This window comes from Tamandua tetradactyla, chromosome 24 (assembly GCF_023851605.1).
Source record: "Tamandua tetradactyla isolate mTamTet1 chromosome 24, mTamTet1.pri, whole genome shotgun sequence".
In the NCBI taxonomy this organism is placed as follows: Eukaryota; Metazoa; Chordata; class Mammalia; order Pilosa; family Myrmecophagidae; genus Tamandua; species Tamandua tetradactyla.
The window spans coordinates 53123894-53147161 of record NC_135350.1 but is presented as its reverse complement, the minus strand read 5'-3'; the positions used below and the strand labels follow the sequence as shown (position 1 = coordinate 53147161).

Sequence of the window (23268 nt, the reverse complement as noted above, 5' to 3'; positions counted from 1 at the left end):
AAGTTTTTAACACTTTCTAAGTGCTGCACTCACACAATCCAGTTACTGTTGGCAGGAATCCTCAAATGCAAAACAGAGTTTTCTGGAGTGACCCATTTTTCTGGATACCTAGTTGGGATACCCTGTGGGGATGAAACAGAAAAACTTCGTAGTGAAAAAAATATTAAGGGGGTTTGAACTGAACTGTTATGAGACTGGAGGGTCCCAGAACTAGAAAGTGTAGGGAAAATGGATCACTGAGTGAGGGAGAGAACTTATACAAATCAGAGAATTGGGAGAGAAAATTCTGCATGAAAACAGAACAGAACAGATAAAGATTCCCAGAGAAGGAACAAAGGAAAGGAAGCTTTCTCCTGGAGATGAAATAATTTGTCAAAAAATGCAATCTTAAAATTTTATCACATATCCAGGGCAAGAATCAGAATAAGAACCACTGAGAAAATCTGATCATTTAAACTTAGGCAATCCTAAAGATCCAGAATGAGTTGGACCAAGCATCAAAGAAGATCCTGAACATAAAGCCAATCATTAGTAAAGCCCTAGACAAGAGGGAGAAGCTGAGCTTCAGAGTTAACTCATCAAGAAAGTCATACCTACATCAGCAAAAAATTGCAACCTATAGTAAGAAACAGGAAAATGTGGTTCAGTCAGGGAAGCATATGAAAAATTTGGAGTAGACAGTTTGGAACAACTAATCAAAGTTCAGATAAATCTCCTACATCTGTTCGAGGAGATGAAGGAAAATATACATAAAGAGATAAAGGATATTAAGAAGACATTGTGTGAGTGTAATGTAGAATTTCAAAGTATAAAAAGAAGCATAACAGAAATGGGGATGAAATGCAACAAAGTAGAGATTAAAAATACACTTGAAGCATATAACACCATATTTGAATAGGCAGAGGAAAGATTCAGTGAACTAGAAGACAGGGCAATTGAAATCATACAGTCAAAAAATAAAAAAAAATTGAGCAGTGTCTCAGGAATTTTGAGGATAGCACAAAGTACACAGACATACATGTTGTTGGTATCCCAGGAGGAGAAGAGAAGGGGGAATGGGGCAGAAAGAATAGTTGAGGAAATAATAGCCAAAAAATTTCCAACTATTATGAAAGACATAAATGTACATGTCCAAGCAGGAAATGTACAAACAGAAGAAATCCTAATAGACCTACTCTAAGACACATACTAATCAGACTTCCAGCTGCCAAGATAGAGAATTCTGAAAGCAATCAAGAGAAAAGTGAATCATCACATACAAAGGGTCCCAAGCAAGACTAAGTACTAATTTCTCATCAGAAACTATGGAGGTGAGAAGACAGTGTTATAATATATTTAAGGTACCGAAAGAGAAAAATTGCCAGCCAAAAATTACTTATCTGGCAAAAACATCCTTTAAAAATGAGGGAGAGACTCGCCAGAGGCTCTTGTGCTTCTTTTCCCCTCTGGCTGTGGAGTGGGCGAAATCATGCAGGGTTGTGGGAGCAGTGCAGCCCTGCTGGCTCTGGTAGCAGCAGGGGCGCGCAATCCCAGGGACATTTGCTATCACTGCCCGAGAGCACACAGTGGGGAACCACCTGGACTGCCGCACATCTTGGGAACCCCGTGAGGCTGATGTGTCTCTGCATCAGGGAGTGTGAGTGCCAAGCCAGCCCTGACCTGGAGTGCCCACTGCTGGCCCCATTCATCCAGGCTGAGGAGGCCTCTGCCATGGCCAAAAGGGAGGAGTGAAGCCTGAACAACTTCTTTGCGAAGAGGGGCAAGAAGAAGAAGAAGGAGAGGAGAAACCAGGAGGTGCTGGCAGGACCAGGGGAGCCGCAGGCACAGCGAGCAGTGGGGGAAGTGTGGGGGCCTAGCCAGCAGTTGGTGGAACCGTGCACGCAGGGGGCTGCCACCAAGGTGATGAGGAAGGATGAAGGTGAGTAGAAAGAATTTGACCAAAAACCGATTAATTACAGTGGCCTCTGAGTTCAGGCAATGCAAATAAGTGAAAAGGATAAAGATAGGAAAAGAGAGAAGATCCAAGTGATAACTTGGAAGAAGGTGGAGGTGGTATAGAAAAAAATCTGCAGGTCCCTGGAATAAACAGCTCTGGCACAAGCACCTCCTGCTCCAGTAATTGTTACAGAAGCCCCAGAACCAGTGGTAACTAGTGGTGTGTGTAGGCCTCCTGGGGCCAGGTTAACTACAACAAGGAAAACACCACAAGGACCACCAGAATATACAGTGATAACACAGTTCCCATCCCTGCAAGTATGTAGAAAGCTGGAAATACTGAACCTTCACAAAGAACAAATTGCTGCACTCATTGTGGACTTCATGTGGATCACATCTTCTGGATAAGAGGGTTGCAGCTATTAAGTTTTGATAGGAAACTTGAAACAGTTCTGCTGGATTCCTATCAGAAATCCTGCAGAAAGTCATCCATCTGGCTTCTGAACTGCTGTAAAAGATGAAGATGTAAGTGACCTTAATTAACCTGCCCTGTGCCCCTCCTTTAAGGAACACTCTGTAGTAGGCTGTGGCTATATTAGACTTCCTGGAGCATGCCTCTCTAAAGAACTGATGTGTTCAAATAATCTGTGTAGGGCTGTGATTTATAATTTAAGCCTTCATTGAATTCTGAGGTAACTATAAATTAAACCAAGCTTAGGTCCACAAAGTATGAGAAAGAGGGGGGAGGAATAATCTTATTTCTTGCAGACGATATGATACTATATGTCGAAAACCCGGAAAAATCCACAACAAAACTACTAGAGCTAATAAATGAATACAGCAAAGTAGCAGGTTACAAGATCAACATTCAAAAATCGATAGCATTTTTATTCACTAGTAATGAACAAGCTGAGGGGGAAATCAAGAAACGAATCCCATTTACAATTGCAACTAAAAGAATAAAATACCTAGGAATAAATTTAACTAAAGAGACAAAAAACCTATATAAAGAAAACTGCAAAAAACTGCTAAAAGAAATCACAGAAGACCTAAATAGATGGAAGGGCATACCGTGTTCATGGATTGGAAGACTAAATATAGTTAAAATGTCAATCCTACCTAAATTGATCTACAGATTCAATGCAATACCAATCAAAATCCCAACAACTTATTTTTCAGAAATAGAAAAACCAATAAGCAAATTTATCTGGAAGGGCAGGGTGCCCCGAATTGCTAAAAACATCTTGAGGAAAAACAACGAAGCTGGAGGTCTCACGCTGCCTGACTTTAAGGCATATTATGAAGCCACTGTGGTCAAAACAGCATGGTATTGGCATAAAGATAGATATATCGACCAATGGAATCGAATAGAGTGCTCAGATATAGACCCTCTCATCTATGGACATTTGATCTTTGATAAGGCAGTCAAGCCAACTCACCTGGGACAGAACAGTCTCTTCAATAAATGGTGCCTAGAGAACTGAATATCCATATGCAAAAGAATGAAAGAAGACCCATGTCTCACACCCTATACAAAAGTTAACTCAAAATGGATCAAAGATCTAAACATTAGGTCTAAGACCATAAAACAGTTAGAGGAAAATGTAGGGAGATATCTTATGAATCTTACAACTGGAGGCAGTTTTATGGACCTTCAACCCAAAGCAAGAGCACTGAAGAAGGAAATAAATAAATGGGAGCTCCTCAAAATTAAACACTTTTGTGCATCAAAGAACTTCATCAAGAAAGTAGAAAGACAGCCTACACAATGGGAGACAATATTTGGAAATGACAGATCAGATAAAGGTCTAGTATCCAGAATTTATAAAGAGATTGTTCAACTCAACAACAAAAAGACAGCCAACCCAATTACAAAATGGGAAAAAGACTTGAACAGACACCTATCAGAAGAGGAAATACAAATGGCCAAAAGGCACATGAAGAGATGCTCAATGTCCCTGACCATTAGAGAAATGCAAATCAAAACCACAATGAGATATCCTCTCACACCCACCAGAATGGCCATTATCAACAAAACAGAAATGACAAGTGCTGGAGAGGATGCGGAGAAAGAGGCACACTTATCCACTGTTGGTGGGAATGTCAAATGGTGCAACCACTGTGGAAGGCAGTTTGGTGGTTCCTCAAAAAGCTGAATATAGAATTGCCATACGACCCAGCAATACCATTGCTGGGAATCTACTCAAAGGACTTAAGGGCAAAGACACAAACGGACATTTGCACACCAATGTTTATAGCAGCGTTATTTACAATTGCAAAGAGATGAAACAGCCAAAATGTCCATCAACAGACGAGTGGCTAAACAAACTGTGGTATATACATACGATGGAATATTATGCAGCTTTAAAACAGGATAAACTTATGAAGCATGTAATAACATGGATGGACCTAGAGAACATTATGCTGAGTGAGTCTAGCCAAAAACTAAAGGACAAATACTGTATGGTCCCAATGATGTGAATGGACATTCGAGAATAAACTTGGAATATGTCATTGGTAACAGAGTCCAGCAGGAGGTAGAAACAGGGTAAGATAATGGGTAATTGGAGCTGAAGAGATACAGACTGTGCAACAGGACTAGATACAAAAACTCAAAGATGGACAGCACAATAATACCTAATTTAAAGTAATCATGTTAAAACACTGAATGAAGCTGCATCTGAGCTATAGGTTTTGTTTGTTTGTTTTTGTTTTTGTTTTTTTGTTTGTTTTTTGTGTTTTTTTTTTACTATTATTATTACTTTTATTTCTTTTCTCTGTATTAACATTCTATATCTTTGTCTGGTGTGTCGCTAGTTCTTCTAAACCGATGCAAATATACTAAGAAACGATGATCATGCATCTATGTGATGATGTTAAGAATTACTGATTGCATATGTAGAATGATACGATTTCTAAATGTTGGGTTAATTTCTTTTTTTTTCTTTTTCCGTTAATTAATAAAAAAAAAAAAAAAGGAAAGGGATTAGTCAGTCCCATCAAAAAGATCAATTTAACAGAATAGGAGGTTGCAAATAAAGGAAAGAAGAGCAAAAAAAAAAAAAAGAAGAGAACATAGTAAAACCAAAAGACAAAATGGTTGAAGTAAGTACTGCCTTTACACTATAACCCTGAATGTTATAGGAATAAACTCACCAATCAAAAGACACAGATTGGCAGAATGGATTAAAAAGCATGACTCACCTTAATCCCAAAGATATAAATAGGTTGAAAGTAAAAGGTTGGGAAAAGATATTTCCTGCAAGTAGTAACAACAACAAAAAAAGAATTCGTGTAGCTATAATAATATATCAATAACAGTCGCGAGCTATTATATGAGACAAAGAAGGGCAGTATATGTTAATAAAAAGGGCAATCTGTCAAGAAAAAAATAACAATAATAAATATTTATGTACCTAACCATGCTGTCCCAAAATACAAGAGGCAAACACTGGCAACTCTGGAGAGAGAAACAGACGCCTCTACAACAATAGTAGGAGACTTCAGTATGCCACTCTCACCAAGAGATAGAACATCTAGATAGAAGATCAATATAGAAACAAAGAACTTGAATAATATGATAAATGAACCAGACCTAATAGACATTTGCTGATCATACTACAAGACAACAGGATATACATTCTTCTCAAGTGCACATGAACATTCTCCAGGATAGATGACATGTTGCATCACAAAACAAGGTTCAATAAATTTACAGAGCTAGAAATTCTACAAAGCATCTTCTCTGACCATAATGGAAATAAGCTGGAATTCAATAACAGAGAACTGGAAAATCCACAAATATACGGAAGTTAAATAACATACTTATAAACAATCACTGGGTCAAAGAATAAATGGGAAGGAAATTCAGTTAAAATCTTGAGATGATCGAAAATAAGAACATAACATATCAAAACTTGTGGGATGAAGCAAAACAGTCCTCAGGGAACAATCTGTAACCCTAAATGTTTATGTTAAAAAAAGAAGGAAAAACTAAAATCAGGGATGAAATTGCACACCTGGAGAAACTAGAAAAAACATCAAACAAACCCCAAAGCAAGCAGGAGGAAAGAGGAAATAAAGGTCAGAGAAAAAATAATTGAAATTGAGAATAAAAATATATATAAGAGAAAATTTTAAACAAAATCAAAAGTTGGTTTTTTTGAAAAGGTCAATAAAATTGAGAAACCCTTAGCTGGACTGATAAAGAAAAAAGAGAGAGAAGATGCAGATAAATAAAATAAAAAATTAAAGGGAAAATTACTACTGACTCCACATAAGTAAAAGGACCATAAGAGGATACTATGAACACCTGTATGCCAACAAATTAGACAACCTAGAAGAAGTTGACGAATTCCTAAAAATACAAACCTGCACTGACTCTAAAAGAAATAGATGACCTCAGCAAACAAGTTGCAAAGATAAAGAGGATGAATCTGTCATCAGAAATCTCCCAATAATCAAATGAAATAAAGTATCTGGAAGTGTTGTGTATAATATAGATGGTTTAATAATTTTAAGAGAATATTATAGAAACATAGATTTTCTTGGAAACTAAATTTTTGTGCATGTGCTATATGAATACTTGGAGGTACTAGAGAATCTTCTAGGTGGTCCAACACCTATCCAAAATTCAAGTCCCGTTAAAAATACTTAGTTTTAAAAAATGAAAGACAGTTCTCTAGGCACCATTTATTGAAGAGACTGTTCTGTCCCAGGTGAGTTGGCTTGACTGCCTTATCAAAGATCAAATGTCTGATTTCTAAATGTTGGGTTAATTTCTTTTTTTTCTTTAATTAATGAAAAAAAATGAAAGACACTTAAATGCCATTTTGAGATCTAGCTGTAAAGGGACATAAACATTAAATGACTTTTTCAAATCTAGAAGCAAAACACACACACACACAAACAAAACCTCCCAACAAAGAAAAGCCCAGGATCAGATGGCTTTATAGATGAATTCTACCAATAATTCCAAGAAGAATTATTGCCAGTCCTGTTCATACTCTTCCAAAAAATTGAAGAGGAGGGAACATGACCTAACTCATCCTATGAGATCAACATTAACCTTATACCAAAGCCAGATAAAGATACCACAAGAAAAGAAAATTACAGATGAATTTCTCTTATGAATATAGATGCAAAATCCTCAACAGTGTAATTGCAAATTGAATCAAACAACACATCAAAATAGTTATATACTCTCCTAGTTTGCTAGCTGCCAGAATGTGATATACCAGAAACAAAATGGCTTTTAAAAGGGGGAATTTATTAAATTTATTTATTAAATTGCAAGTTTACAGTTCTAAGACCATAAAAATGTCCCAATTAAAGCAATATGTCCAAATTAAGGTACCAATAAGAGGTTACCTTCACTCAATAAAGTTCAAGCTTTTTTCCTCCACATGATGGATCAGGATTAAAACGTGGCTTTTCTAGAGAACATAAGCCTTTCAAAATGGCACATATACCACGATTAAGTGAGTTTTATCCCAGGTATGCAAGGGTAGTTCAACATGAGAAAATCAATTAATGTACTAGAGCACATTAAAAAAAGAAAGGAGAAAACTCTCATAGTTCAAAATGAGAAAATCAATTAATTAATATACCACATTAAAAAAAGGAAGGGGAAAACTCCCATGGTTATCTCCATTGCCTCAGAAAAGGCATTTGACAAAATCCAGCATCCTTTCTTAATAAAAGTACCTTGAAAAATAGGAATAGAAGGAAACTCCCTTAGCCTTATAAAGGGCTTATGTGAAAAACTTACAGTTGACATCATGCTCAATGGTGAAAGACTGAAAGCTTTCCTTCTAAGATCTAGAAGACAAGAATGCCCACTCTCACCACTATTATTCAGCATTGTACTGGAAATTCTAACCAGAGCAGTCAGGCAGAAAACCAACCAACTCACCGACCAACAAATGCCATCCAAACTGGAAAGGAAGAAGTAAAACTTTCACGGAGCTAATAAATTCAGCAAGGGGGTGGGGTGCAGGATCAACACCCTAAAATCAGTAGTGTTTCTATATACTAGTAAACAGCAATCTGAGTAGGAAATCAAGGGAAAAAATCCATTTACTATAGTAACTAAAAGAATCAAATATCTGGGAACCAATTAAAACACTGATATAAAGGACTTGTACACAGAAAACTACAGAACATTGCTAAAAGAAATCAAAGGATATAAATAAAAGAAGGACGTTCCATGGTCATGGATTGTAAGACTAAATATCGTTGATATCAGTTCTACACAAATTGATTTACAGATTCAACACAATCCCAATCAAAATTTCAAAAAGCCTACTGTACAGACATGGAAAAGCCAGTTATCAACTTTATTTGAAAGGGTAAAGGGCCCCAAATAGCCAAAAGCATCTTGAAAAAGAAGTCGAAGGACTCACAATAAAATATATTACAAAGCTTGAGTGGTTAAAACAGCATGGTCTGGGCAACGGTGGCTCAGTGGCAGAGTTCTCACCTGCCATGCCAGAGACCCGGGTTTGATTTCCCACGCTTGCCTATGCCAAAAAAAAAGAATTAAGTCAAAATAGATCAAAGACCTATATATAAGAAGCAGGACTATAAAACTCCTAGGAGAAAATGTAGGGAAACATCATCAGGTCTTTCATTAGAAATGGTTTCTGAGACTTTATACCCAAGTTCAAGTAACAAAAGAAAAAGTAGATAAAATGGGACTTCTGAAAGTTAAAAACTTGTCCCTCAAAGAACTTTGTCACAAAAGTGAACTACAGCCTACTCAATGGGAGAAAATATTTGGAAACCACATCTCCAGTATGGGTTTAAAATCCAGAATATATAAAGATATCCTACAACTCAACAATAAAAAGAAATGAATCCAGTTTAAAAATGGGCGAAAGACTTCAGTAGATATTTATCTCAGGAAGATATGCAAACGACTAAAAAGCACATGAAAAAATGTTCAACATCACTGGCTATTAGGAAAATGCAAGTCAAAATCATGAGATATCATTTCATACACACTAGAATGGCAACTTAAAAAAAAACAACTATGCATAGAATTGTAACCCTTAACAAACTCCAAAATCTATTCTACAATTAATTGTCGTGATGTGCTTTGAATTTTATTGCTTATATATATAACATATATATTTGTTTTTTAAAGAGAATGAAGAGTAGAACAGATAATATAGGATTTAACAAATGAGTATGACTGCTGAATCATTATATTGATATTTCTGTTGATCTCCAGTGTCTTGGAGCAGCTGGAAGAAAAAACAAAAAGTCGTGGAATGGTAACCCACACCAAACTTTAAAATCTTTTCTGTAACTTCTTGTTAAAATGTACTTGGAAATTTATTGCTTATATATATATATATATATCTTAATATATATATATTTCACAATAAAAGAAAACATTAAAGGGGGCGTGGGTGATCAGTAGTAGAATGATTGCCTTCCATGTGGGAGACCCGGGTTTGATTCCTGGACCATGCAACCCCCTACACACACACACAAAAAAGCTTTAAAAAATGTTAAAAAAAAAAAAAAAAAGGATTTAAAGGAAAAAAAACCAAAAAAACATCAGCAACCTATAAGAGTTGGAGAGAAGATGTGGAGAAATAAGAATACTGATTCATTGTTAGGGGGAATGTAATATGGTGCCACCAACTGTGAAGGACAATTTGGCAGTTCTTCAGAAAACTAAGGACCTTGTGACCCAGCTATCCCATTTAACTATATATCCAGAAACTTGAAAGCAGGCACTCTACCAGATATTTGCACACCTATGTTAATCGCTGTGTTATTCACAGTAGCCAAAAGATGGAATCAACCCGTGTCCATCAACTGATGAATGGATAAACAAACTGCGGTGTATACACACACACACAATGGAATGTTATCACTCCTAAAAAGGAGTGAAGTCCTTGCATATGTGACAACTTGGACATCATGCTGAGTGAAATAAGCCAGACACAAAAGGACAAATATTGTATGATCTCACTGATATGAACTAAATATAATAAGCAAACTCATAGAGTTAGAATTTAGATTATAGGTTCCCAAGGGATAGATTATGTTTAGAGAATGGGGAGTTGATGCTTAATAGTACAAAATGTCTATTTAGGTCGATTGTAAAGTTTTGGAAAGAGATGGTGGTGGTGGTAGCACAATATTGTGAGTGTAATTAACAACACCGAATTATATAGGTGAATCTGGTTAAGGGGAAATTTTAGGTTGTGTGTGTTACTATAATAAAAATTAAAAGATAAAAGACTGTATAATACAGTGATCTCTATTATAGATATTGGATTATAGTTAATAGTACAAGTATAAGAATGTTCTTTCATGAATTGTAAGAAATTATGACAATAATACAAGGTTAGTGAAATAATATGGTCTTATGTGGGGAAAATGCATGTAATGTAGACTATAGACAATAGTTAATACTATTTTAATAATATTTCATCTACTGGAACAAAGGTAGCTACTGTTAAAAAAAGCACAATTATAAAGTGCTATCATCTGTTGTGACGAATGTTCCACACCATTGTAAAGTGTTGCTGGTGGGGCAATATATGGGAATCCTGTATTTATGCCTGAAGTGTGGGTTTAAAAGTAATTTCTTCTCTATGCTTTCTTTTTTATCCAAACTTCTATAATTAAGCAACAAAACAACAACCAAGAAAGATATATGTCTAATGTTATTAAAGAATTACTCTAAAAAAATAATAAGTGACCTGTTTAAAGATAAAAGAACAAGAATGAAGCTGAGAAAATCTCCTTAAGTGTTGTGTGATTAACCATCATGGCTAATTGCCCAGCACTTTCTTTCTGAAATCCAGCTTTGCCCCAGAATCCTTATCAAGGGGATGCTTTGGCAGCCACTACCAATCAGTCCGAATTGACATTTGAGTTGAATCTTATTTCCATCTCTCTTAGGTGATGTGATTTGGTTTTAGATTTGAAATTCGAAGGGGATGAAGATCAAGCAACTAGAGTGAGATCAAATTACTAAGGACTGTTCTTGTTCTCCACTCTCAGAGACACAGAACAGGGTCTCCAGTCTTTGGGAAAACTGAATAAAAGTTCTGGGGCTACCTTAGCTTGAGTAGTCCTGCTTATTTCTGAGGAATGTAGGACAAATATGGGAATTTGTGATGCTGTCTTATTCAGCTTTTTTTAAAAGCTCATTTTAGAAAATATAGACAAATTCTAGCATTTAAATACTTAGCATTTTGTTGCATATTCTTCTATGTTTTTATGTAAATATAATGTATATAACATATTTCCTTGGTTTAGGTAGCTTGTAGGTAGATGAGTGAGATGGGAGAAACTATATATTGAATTCATATATTGATTATAAGAGGCATCCTTATATTTGAGACATTAAAATATGAAAAACTTCTTTTTAGAATGGAACAAATATTGTATATAGAAAGCACTGTATTGATTCCAGAATGCCTAATTCCACATTTTAACATGTCTGAAATCATGGCTTATCATAGTATAATTGGTAGCATTTTTTTCTTTTTTAAAGTAAATAAAAGTGGTGCATTAACAATTGATATCTTAAATTTGATATAATTATAAATATCTATTAAAATGTATACATATTATAAACATTTAGTATATATGAAAAAATAAAAACAGAATCCAACTAGCATCCCAGGTGCTCCCCTTGTGTCCCTTCCAGTTACTACCCCCACCCAAGTTAACCACTGTTCTGACTCCTAGTGCTGTGTAGGTTTGTTTTGCTTGATCTTGTGTTCTGTATCAATGAAATCTTACAGTATATATATTTTTGTGTCTGACTTTTTTGCCCGAAATTCTGTGAGATTTATCCACATTGTTAAATGTGTCTGTAGTTTGTTCATTTGCAATGTGATATAAAATTACATTGTATGAATATACTACCAACTTACCCATTCTACTGTTGAAGGGTATTGGACGGTCTCCAGCTTGGGGCTATTATGACTAGTGCTGATATCTACATTTTAGTAATGTATTTTGATGAATATATATTTAAGTTTCTTAGGATATTTCAAGATAATTAGCTGTGGCTGGGAACCCTAAATGTTCTTCAGCATTGTAGCCAGTGTGTTTGCTATGTGTATCTTTCTCAAATGAAAGAGATAGTTGCAGGTAATACTAGATCCTTCCCTCCTTAGCGTTCTCACTGGATTTTGTCTGTACTGGGATTCTTAAAATTTATATTCTGGTTAGTATTCATATCCAGATCTTTTATTAGAGTGTGCCTTTCAGTATTTGTTTTACATGTTTGTGTATCTCTGTACCTAGAGCAGTACCTGAGTTACAGTAGGCTTGATGAGTGAATGGTGATAATTATCTCCTTTGCCAGTGACTGAGACAGCAAATTCCCTTTAGTTATATGAACCATCTAGCAAGAGTAAAACTCTTAGTTTAGTTTGACCCTTCGGAGTCAAAGGGTTAAGAATGGAAAGTGATTTCTTCCTGAAAGATGTCCATAACTGAGGCCCCATAACTAAACATGTTGTGTGCTTTGAGAGAATTGTCATGGTTTTACATTCCTGTTAGAGATTTAATGTGTTAACAGCAGTGATTCCAAGGGATAGTGTGGGGGCCCAGATATAAATAGCAGAACACAAGTGAGGTAATATGCTACTGCCAAGCTACTGCTGGGGATGTTTATAAAAAGAAAAGCATTCCCTTCTTAGCTCTCACTGTCAACCACGTCCTATCCTGATGACATATTCGGCACAACTGAGAGTTGAGAATCAGTTTGAAACCTAGCATCATTTAAACCTCCTCCAAATGCAGAAACCCCAGGTAAATATTTTGACGTATTTCCACTCAGACTATAAAAGTGAAGAATTTTCAAGAATACACTGATCCAGTATGTGCCTGGCACATATTGCCTTGTGACAGGTATCTTTCAAGTCTTATATGCCAGGCAAGGGAACTTAATACACAAGTGGCATTCCAGTACTGTATTTTGTAGCTTTTAGTGAAGCTAAATGCTATTAGTACAAAATGCTATTAGTTTCTGAAGGAAGATGGGAATCTGGGGCCAAAATGATCAGTAAGAGAGAAGGCTATCTCCCTTCTTATGTATTGTTTATTCCTATTTGCAGAAGCCAGTATATGATGATTGGTGGGATAAAATAGAGATTCATTTCCAAACTTTGTTGGAGTTATGTGGATGGAAACTCAATTTGATGTAGCCTTTAATTGAACTGATTAATGGCTCTGGGGCACCTTTAGCCCTTGAGGATCTCTTATAATCCTGTTTACCCACTTTAGTTTCATAAAACTGGAATGAATTTTGGCCATTCAGCCAATAGAGTTGTATAATCTTAGAATTGCTGCCTGCCTAGTTCTTTCTTATTGTCAGATTCCTATCTTCAGAGAGTTATGCAAGATACTTGTTTTACTTGAACTTTTATATTGTGAATATTTTGGGAGAAGAAGGTCCCCTTGGACTGTTTTTTACCACAGCTAACCTCATTATCTCCTCCATCCAACCCAAATGGCTATGACTTGGTTTGCAAAAAAGTATGATATGGGTATGATAAGTGCATGGACACTAACTTCTGGGGAATTCTTGGACATTGGGAGCTGAGAGAACAATTTTAGATGGCTGTTTTAAAATTTGTGTTACATCCTGTATGATATTGAGGGGAGATTTAGAGATTGAAAGAAAATATGACTACCAGTGACAGTATGGTGGAAGAGGCAACATGTCTGGAGGAGTACGGAAATGAACAGATTTAATCTTGAACAAATTGCTTAAATTATTTGAGCTTTGTTTTCTCAGATATAAAATGAGGGTGTGAGACCACTCAACAAACCCTAATGGCCTTTCAAACTTTGAAATTTAATGATTATTTCTTGACCATAAGACATCCATTCTCACCAGAATAAAAAAATATATAGTACCATGCTGTTCTAGTCCTCTAAACCTCTTTTATAAGTCTACTAAATTGAAATTTTTTCATTTCAGTTTAGAAGAGAAAAATGAAGGCAGGGCATTTTGAAATGGTCACCATGCTGCTGGCAGCTGTGATTCTAATGGACATCTTCCAGGTAATAATGGGAATGGGAAGGAAGCATGTGGTCATTGGAATGGGATTTCTTGATGTATTACTGGTGTATTGATATATTGCCTGAAGCATCTGTGTGTGTTGATGATGGGAAATGACAGCAGATAGAGTGGGTAAATAGATTTTTTAGAAGTAGTTTTCTTTTCATTTTACAGATGGATACATGTTAACTATAGAAAATTTTAAAGTTAAAACTAAGCAAAATAAAGAAAGTAAAAATAATCCATAATTGTTCTACTTAAGGGGAAGGGCTTTTAACCTGTTTTCATATAGCTTTCTCGGCTTTGTGTCTGGCTTTTTTCCTTTAGCATAGTCTTTTCAGGATTGGTCCATGTTGCAACATGTAACAGTACTTCATACCTTTTTATGGCTGAATAATTTTCCATTGTATGTATATACTGCATAATATTTATCCATTCATTGACAAATATTTGTGTTGTTTTCACATTTTGGCTGTTGTGAATTATGCTACTATGAAAATATGTCTACATGTTTTGTGGGAATGTGTGTTTTCAGTACTCTTGTAACTAAAATTCCACCTAGGAGTGGAATTGCTGCATATGGTGATTCTGTGCTTAATTTTTAAAAAGCTGCCATGCTATTTCTCACAGTGACTTTACCATTGTACATTCCCAGCAGCCATGTATGAGAGTTCCACTTTCTCTACATCCTTGTCAACACTTGCTCTTTTCCATTTTTTATTATAATGATCATAGTAGGTGTGAGATAGTATCCCATTGTGGTTTTATGTTGCATTTTCAGCATTCTTTTGCAATATTATTTTAATGCATTTATTTGTTCTGTGAATATTCCATAATTGTTTAATCAGTTCCTCTTCCTGAACATTTAGATCATTTCCACAAAGAAATGTTTGGTAACTGGATTTCATCACTGTGGACTTTTGTTTCAATAGATTAAGCTGAGGAACAAAATATAATCATCTTATTCATATAATCTTTTGTACTTGTTCCTTAGAATCCATTCAGTTATTGTCCCTGAATGGTGGTGGCATTTATGAACTTTGTCACTGCTTAAGGCACTCACTGTACAGAACACACAATCAGCCTCTGGCCCAAAAGGCTTGATTTCTAAAATTAGACATGTAGAGACTGCTTAGAAGCAGAGGGAAAAGACAGGAACTTATTGGATCAACTCTGATATGATGTGAGGAATGTGGGAGGTGGTTTCAGGATATGGTATCTTATAACTGTGTTGAAGTCTTAAAGATAAGTCAGGCATTGTAGCCCAAGCTGCACTGTGGTACATTCTGTGCTGCCGAGGTGAGTGCATTTCTTGGCTTGAAGATGGCAGTAATTTGATCTTCTGAAACTCGTGTTTCCACATCAAGGAACTGATCTACAGACCAAGGAGTGCAGGGATCCCAATAATGTCCTTGGATGACTTCTGTGTGGTTGGTAATCAAGACAGTTTCTAATGTGAAACAGTTGCCTGATAGGTAGAATATCATTGATAATCATCTGCCTAACATTTCATAAAGGTTATTGTGAAGACAAAATTAAGGTATTTGAAAAGTTAAAGGTGCTGCCTAATGTCAATGGTCTTCATCATTATAAACATTTTCATTCCTTAGAGGCAACAAAGCATTTTAGTAAGAGGACAGACCCTGGTACCAGAGTGCCTGGGTTCAAATCCAATTCCAGGCAAGTTACTCAGTCTCTCAATATTTATTTAAAAAGGGGGATAATAGTAACTACCTCACAGGCTGGCCCTGAAGATTTAATGAGTTAATACATCTAAAGTACAAAATACTTGGCAGATAGAAAGCACTCTAGAGAAATTTATTAGGCCTTAGTGATGGATTTCCTACATAGAGTAATTAAAGAGGTAGCTAGGAAAACTTACAAATGGACAGATGGTCTTAAATAAGGACCAGATTGTTGTTGGTAGTGATGATTGTAAGTTGTAATATCATTAGTTTGGTCTGGGACATGTTACATTTGAAGGATCTTTGAGAAACTCAAGTGGAGATATCAAGTGGCAGTTGATATATATCTAAGTCAAGCACTTGCGAAGAGGTGTTTAGCTTATAACTGAAATTGTGGGCCTGTATATAATTGCCCTGGAATAGGGTTGAGAATTAGAAAACAAGTAGACTTGAGGAACTCCAAACATTTAATGATCAGTTAGAATATGTTGGATCTGCAAAGGAGTCTAAGAAGTAATGCTTCCTTAGAGCTGTTTTGTCAGAGGAATGGGGGTGGGAAACTAGATTTGAGCAAGTTGAGATCTGAGTGGGAAATGTAAAGAAAGCAAGGACAGACATCTCTTTCAAGAAGTTTGGCTGTGAAGAAGAGAAGAGAGGTAGTGGGGAAGGAGTTAGTGTGAAGGGGTAGGATATGGATCAATTTTTTTTTATTAAGTTGCCCCATTTTGTGTTTTTCCTCTTTCAGCTTCATGCACAAGCAGTGTGCACGTGCGCGTGCACACACACACAGACACATTTGAATCATTCACATAAAATACTTTAGCTGCTGGCTAAGTCCCTAAACAGACTTATGCAATCATGAACCATCCAGGTATAGAACAGTGGAAAGAGAGAATAAAGTGATGCCATTACCATTTTACTTGCAGAAACCCACAAAGGGGGTGTCCCTGTGCAATTTTGCTCATCTTATTTGTTTGTTCCATATGGAAAAGCATAGAGTTCTTAATATTTAGTCCACTTGAATATTTTACCAGGTGCTATACAAGTTGGTTGGGACTTCAAGATGAATATCATACAAATCCTACTGTTGAGGAACTTACAATGTAAAACATATATTCCTATCATGGAATAATAAAAATAACCACATTTTGTTGAAGATTTGATATGTGCCAGGCATGGGGCCAAGAGCTTTGTATATATTCACTATGCAGTTTTATCCCCACAACAATCCTGCAAGGTAGCTATTATTTCCTATCATCATCAAATAGGTGTTATTTCCTGTATCATTGTTGTTGTTGTTGTTTTTGCATGGGCAGGCACCAGGAATCAAACCCGGGTCTCCGGCATGGCAGGTGAGAACTCTGCCTGCTGAGCCACAGTGGCCTACCCTATATTATCATTTTTTTAGATGAGAAAATTGAAGCTCAGAAAAGTCAAGTAACTTTCCCATAACTATTTACTACCTAGTTAGTACCTAGTAACAGAATTGGATTTGAACCCAGATCTGTCTGGCTTATTTTATACCACTCTCTTTCTTATGGTGTATATGCATGCATATGTATTATTCAGAGATGCATTAGGTCTTTTTCAGTTTATGTGATTGAAACACAATTCACACGCATGCAAGCTAATAGGGAATTTGTTGATTGTTATGACTGCAAACAAAATTCAAGGGCAAAACATGGTCTTCAGACACAGCTAGATTCAGGGCCACGAGTAATGTTATTGGGGCCTTATCTCTCTCTCTCCACCTTTCAGATCTTCAATCTTTTCTTTGTTGGTTTTTTTTTTTTCCAGACAGGATTCTCCATGAAGCCAAAAAGGTAAGTTTTGGCAGCACCAAGTCAATAGTATCGTTACTGCATATGATGTTACAGGTGGAAAGAACCTTTTCTTTTTCTGGGAGTGCTCTGATTGCTAGATCACCTCCTTACTTGGAACTGGGGATACAGTATCAGTCCTTCCCAAACCACATGACAAGGGAGGGCTTTCCCAAAGGACAGGGGTCTGTACTCTCCATTATGTATTTATCTATCATGTACAATGTTTCACACATAGAATTTCACATTATCTCAACAGTCTTGAGGAATTATCATTAAGAATGTTGTTCAAAGCCAGAATTTCCATCCAATTCTTCAATTTCATATTCATTGCTTCCTCTGCACCACCATGTTCATATGAATCAAGTTACAGGTACAACCCTCACCCACTAATGTATACTCTTTCATAAAAATGTCACACGTGAGAAAATGTGTCAAAAACAATGGAATATACTTGTATAAGAGCGTATCAAGAGTTGGTTATAAATAAGGAGAGAATTTTGGCAAGGGATGAGATGGTAGGGAGCAGTAATATGAAAGAAAATGAAATGTATTGATTACCTTATTTCAATAGTATTAATTTTCTTTACATTTGAAGGTGAAGGCTGAAATGTTAGACATGGCAGATAATGCATTTGATGATGAATACCTGAAATGTACTGATAGGATGGAAACCAAATATGTTCCCCAACTGCTCAAGGAAGAAAAAGCAAGCCATCAGCTCTTGGAGACTGTGTGGGAAAATGCAGAAGCCAAGTGGGAAGCCCAAAAGACTCAGCTCTTTCTCCCTATGAACTTTAAGGATAACCATGGAATAGCCCTGATGGCATATATTTCTCAAGCTCTAGAGCAAACTCCCTTTTACCAGCTATTTAATGAAGCTGTGGAGATGGCTGGCCAATCGCGAAAAGATTATATCTATGGCTTCCAGTTCAAAGCTTTTCATTTTTATCTGACAAGAGCCCTGCAGTTGCTGAGAAGACCTTGTGAAGACAGTTACAGAAATGTGGTGTATAGAACAAGCCATGATACTTCATTTACATTTGGAGGGCTAAATCAAGCCAGGTTTGGCCACTTCACCTTGGCATATTCAGCTGAACCTCAAGCTGCAAATGACCAGCACATTTTGTTAACCATCTACACATGCTTTGGAGTTTCCATTGAAAAGTTTTTTGACAAAGAAAGTAAAAGAATTGTTTTAATCCCTCTGAATGAAGTATTTCATGTGTCACGGGAAGGGTCTGGCAGTAACCTTATCCTTCAAAGCACAAACAGGACCTGCAGCCATTATGAGTGTGCATTTCTAGGTGGTAAGTGTCTCTGTTCTGTTCTGCTTGTTTGGGAGTGAAGGAATGGGGTTCCTAGGCTCAGAAGGTAAGGTCTGTTGAAGAGAGAGAGGTATTTGAAAGGAGAAATGACGTTTGGGCTTTCCAGTACAGTGCTTTTTGCACTTTCAGTTTCTTTTTTCCATAATTTAATTTTATCAAAATAATACAGTTATAGAATTTTTAAAATAGTACTTTAAGTCAGAAGTCTCAACCAGGGATACTTTTGCCCCTCAGGCATTCTTCTGAAAAACTGAGTAAATTGTTGAGGGGATGGCCTTTTGGGATTTTGTGAGTGTGATTGTCTAATTGAACACCAAACCGTGGCTGCTGGTAAAGCAGAATGAGATTACAGTGGGGCCCCAGAAATGGTATAGACTTTCAAACTGACTAAATATAGCCAAGGCACTGTGAGAATAAAAGGATTAGTAGGGAAATGTTGATGGGTGGCTGATCCACTTATGATTTGATGGCAGAAGCTATGAGGCATGGAACCAGGGCTAGGGTGAAGCCTGATTGAGACCAGTGCGGTGCCTCAGGTGCAAAATGTAAGGAGGCCCACACTCTCAAGTTGTACACTTATACCACCCTACACTTGGCATGATCCTGAGAGTGAGGGCTTCCTTTAATTTTGCACTCTGGGTATCTCCTTACCTTACCTTAGACCTGACCTTGATTAGCATGTGACTAGGACTATCTGTTCTCCTCGAGGAAGCAAATGAAAGCTAGAGTAAATTGTGCTGAAAGAGAAAACTGCCCAGTCCACTTGCAATACGTTGGACCTGACCAAAACCATGTCAACTGGAGGAGGCATATACCAGCTTATAGGAGCTGCTATTGATTTGTATCTTGTTATTTTTTTTTTCCCAATGTTTTACTCAGTGATATCAAGTCAGTAGCTTGAAATTGGCCATGGTGGAGAATTTATACCATGGAAATCAGCAAACATTGCAAATCAGGGCTTTTTTTTTTCTGGAGAGGTTATTGAACCTCACTAGCATATCACCACCAGAAACCCAGTTGCAGCTGGGCAAATGGAAGTGATACCACTCTTGATGCTCCTGATGCAATTGGCCATATGCCATTTGTGAAGGCATTGGTGATACAAAAGCCCTGACTGCAGTGGCTAAGGTCAAATCAAGCACGGGCAGAGATGAGCACCAGAGTCCATGTCTGTGACTGAGACTGTGATAAAACAAAAGGAGAAGAGTCATTGTGTTTATTCTGAATGAGCCTGAGTTCTGATTGGCTTGAAGAAGTAAATAACAGCCCAGAGTAGGGAAAGAGGGGAGCGGAATGGCCTGCCTACGAGGTCAGGCAAAGTTACTCAGCAGCATAATGTTCAAAGCAGAAGGGTTCTGTGGTGGCTCACATGTACGTACCATTTGTTTGGATGACTCTGATAAAGTCTGCATTATTGTTGATTTAACCTTAGGCTGGAGTCAAACCAATGTCCTTTGCTACCCTGCCATCTAGAGATGACTAATAAGAATGCAAGGTCAAAAACTCCCTAATCATTAAAGACAGGCGGTTTGAAACACTATAAAAGACAATGACTAGGGATTTTAAAAGCCTAAGCCAGAGCCTGCCCATGCAAAAAACAAAAAATGCCTAAACCAAAAGGATATAATCAGAACCCGTTCTGTGTGACTGGATATGACTGTGCCTCTGATTGAAAACCAATATTTCTTAAAAGAGATAAAATATATAATATTATATATTATATTTATAATATATATTTATATTATATATCTATTTATAGAATATTGCTGTACTTAGTGTGCTAAGTGTCATGTGTTATTGTTATACACTTGCCTATGATTTCCATGATAAAAGTGAAATGTCATTTGTGTCATCAGGGTATAATCATTATGGTTAAAAAAGACCCAATAGTGGAAAATTGTACCCATATTGGGAGGACTATGGATTATAAATAAATGGTAAGAAGCCATAACTTTGGACTTCCCTGAGTGTGGTCGTCAGATGTTCCCCTTGCTGAAATCTGGAAGCTATGACCTTGGCTATTCCTATTTGAGTCTTCTAATTAGCCATAGTAGCTCCTACACCCACCCTCAAACCTGAGCTGCCATTTGGGGACTATGAACTGCTGTGAGGACTCCCACTGAAGTGACGCATCTGAAGCTGCCTGCATAGCATGCTGTATTTATTCCCTGGCCTGTGCCATTCTAAATGATATGTGAGCCCTTGTATGGTTGGATGAGTTTAATTGTCTAGCTGTAATCGAACTCAAGATTTAAAATGCTCCTTCATTAAGCAGAACAGGTGTGCTATGAATCTTTTATCATTTATCATTCAGGGCACTCCATGGTCCTATTCATTCTTGAAAACTCATGTTCTTAAGTTCTTTGAAAGTTTTTTCTTTGGTAATTATTTTCTCTATTCTCCCTGAAACAGAGGAAACTCTCTAGTGAGTTGAATGATGGACTTCTTAGCTTGATTTCTGAAGTGTTCTTTCCTATTTTCCTTCTCATTGTATTTTTATTCTGCTTTCTGAGAACTTTCCTCTTTACTTCCAACCCATCAGAGTTTTAAAAGACATGCATCGCATATTTGATTTTGATACTCATTATTGCTCTGAGTGTTCACTTTTTGTACCTTCATCATTTTGTTTCATTACACATTATCTTTCTAATGATATCAATTATGATGGTGTTTATGTGTGTATGATTGTTTTCTTCTACTCTTGTATTGTCCTTCTTTTTATGGGATTCATTTTGTTTTCTGGTTTTAATCTCTGTTTTTAATGTTAGAGACTGTCCTCAAGTGTCTGGTGAGTTTTCCCTGTAATTTCAGTTTTAGCTTGATAGAAAATTGTACAGTAGAGGAACAGGGAGAGAGGAAGTAGATTTGTTTATACTGCTTCATTGAGCTACTTCTTAATGTCAGTATCTATAGGCTTATTCTCTGGGGCTCACCAGTTTCCCCATAGAGAAATTGTTTGGTTTTCTCCTGGTTGAAGAATACGTCTCATCTCCAATATTCTGAGAATTTAGAAGAGAGAAGGACTTGGAGGAAGAAGGATCTTTATACAGACTCTCAGTCTTACCCTCTGTTTGTGTGTGTGTGTGTGTGTGTTGTATGCTTTTCCATTGCTTCAGCCGTACTTAAGTCCCTGAGAATTTTGCCAATTCGTTGGCTCCAGAAACTTTATTCCAATCTTCTGTCAGGATCAAGGAAAAAGAGTTTTGAGATCAGCTGCTTCTTACACAGAGTTTCAACCAGTCCTCCTGTTTCCATGCCCAGCCTGCCTAATGCCACCAATTCCTGAGCCTTTAAGGAATCCCTTGACAGGAATCTGCTTCTTCATTGTTGACTTCCTCCCTAGAAGATTCCAGTAAGTCTTCCATCTTCTATCTCCCAAAATTAATTTGACATTGTTAGCTGTGGTTTCTTCTCTCGTATCTCTTTGTCTTTGTGGTTAGTGCCATATTTATTCCTTTGCAGTAATTTAGTGATGTTTCGTGAGAAAGCAGAAATAAAACAAAAATATAAAAACTGTCATATTAACTAGAATTCCCTTTTGGTATGAATGTTTTCTGGCAATCTAACCATTTCTGATTCTTCCAACTTCTGGTCACTGTAGTTGTCACAGCTGCTGTAGCAACTGTAGAACTTTTTGGCCTGAGCCTTTTCAGGGTATGCTAGGTAGGATATAGCCTCAGCTCTCTAAATAAGTGGTGTAGGGGCACGGAAATAGTGTGAGGGTAGTGGAGAAAAAACTACCAAGGAGGCCTAGATCATGTGTCTTCCTACCTTTTATTAACTATGTGAGTTAAGGTTACTAAACCATGTACTTCTTTTCTGTACGTGTAGAATAAGAGGGTTGAACTAGATATTCTTTACTACAATTCTTTCTACCTCAGGAAGTGTGTGAACTTGTTACTTATATTTTAAAATCATATCTAATATTTGATTTAGAAAAGAATATAAATAATATATATAGGTTTTCAAACATAATAGTAATATGAGTCGTGATGAATCTACCAGCCAACATAAGAACAAAATGATTAACAATGACTACTGTGTGTGATTATAGTTCAGTCATTTTAATGCTTTATTATATTCTGTTGTTAGAATATAACAAATATCCATTGATATATTGGGTTGATTCCATTATTTTGTTATTGACATCTTAATTATATAGTCTTCTGATTCCTGATTAAGGCCTATCTTTCAATTAATTTAGGACTTTAATTTCTCTTAGCAGTTTTGGTAATTTTCATTGTATAGGTCTTGTTCATCTTTTGTCAAATTTATCTCTCCTAATTTGATGTGTTTTTTATGCTTTTAAAATCTGTATGTTATGTTTCATTTTCCAGTTCATTGTTTGTACATAGGAATACAACTGATTTTGTATATTGAACTTATATCTTCTACTGTTGCTAAAATTCACTTATAATTCTAGTTATTTGATAGATTCCCTATTATTTTCT

The 23268-nt window shown here is 36.5% G+C and overlaps 1 protein-coding gene and 1 pseudogene across 14 annotated transcripts in view; both read left to right on the top strand.

The window, feature by feature from the left end:
- ART3 (ADP-ribosyltransferase 3 (inactive)) overlaps positions 1-23268 on the top strand; it is a 206292-nt gene that overhangs the window by 120484 nt on the left and 62540 nt on the right. For 6 of the 14 annotated variants that reach the window (XM_077143136.1, XM_077143135.1, XM_077143131.1 and 3 more), the window contains exons 1-3: positions 12612-12729; positions 13909-13986; positions 18088-18799. In XM_077143136.1, the coding sequence (XP_076999251.1) occupies positions 12715-12729; positions 13909-13986; positions 18088-18799 (805 nt within the window). In that variant the 5' untranslated portion in view covers positions 12612-12714. Of the gene's footprint in view, positions 1-12598; positions 12730-13903; positions 13987-18087; positions 18800-23268 lie in introns of those variants that run through there. The other 8 variants (XM_077143123.1, XM_077143122.1, XM_077143134.1 and 5 more) reach the window with 4 other exon arrangements.
- Positions 1711-2843, top strand: LOC143668366 (protein CDV3 homolog pseudogene; annotated as a pseudogene).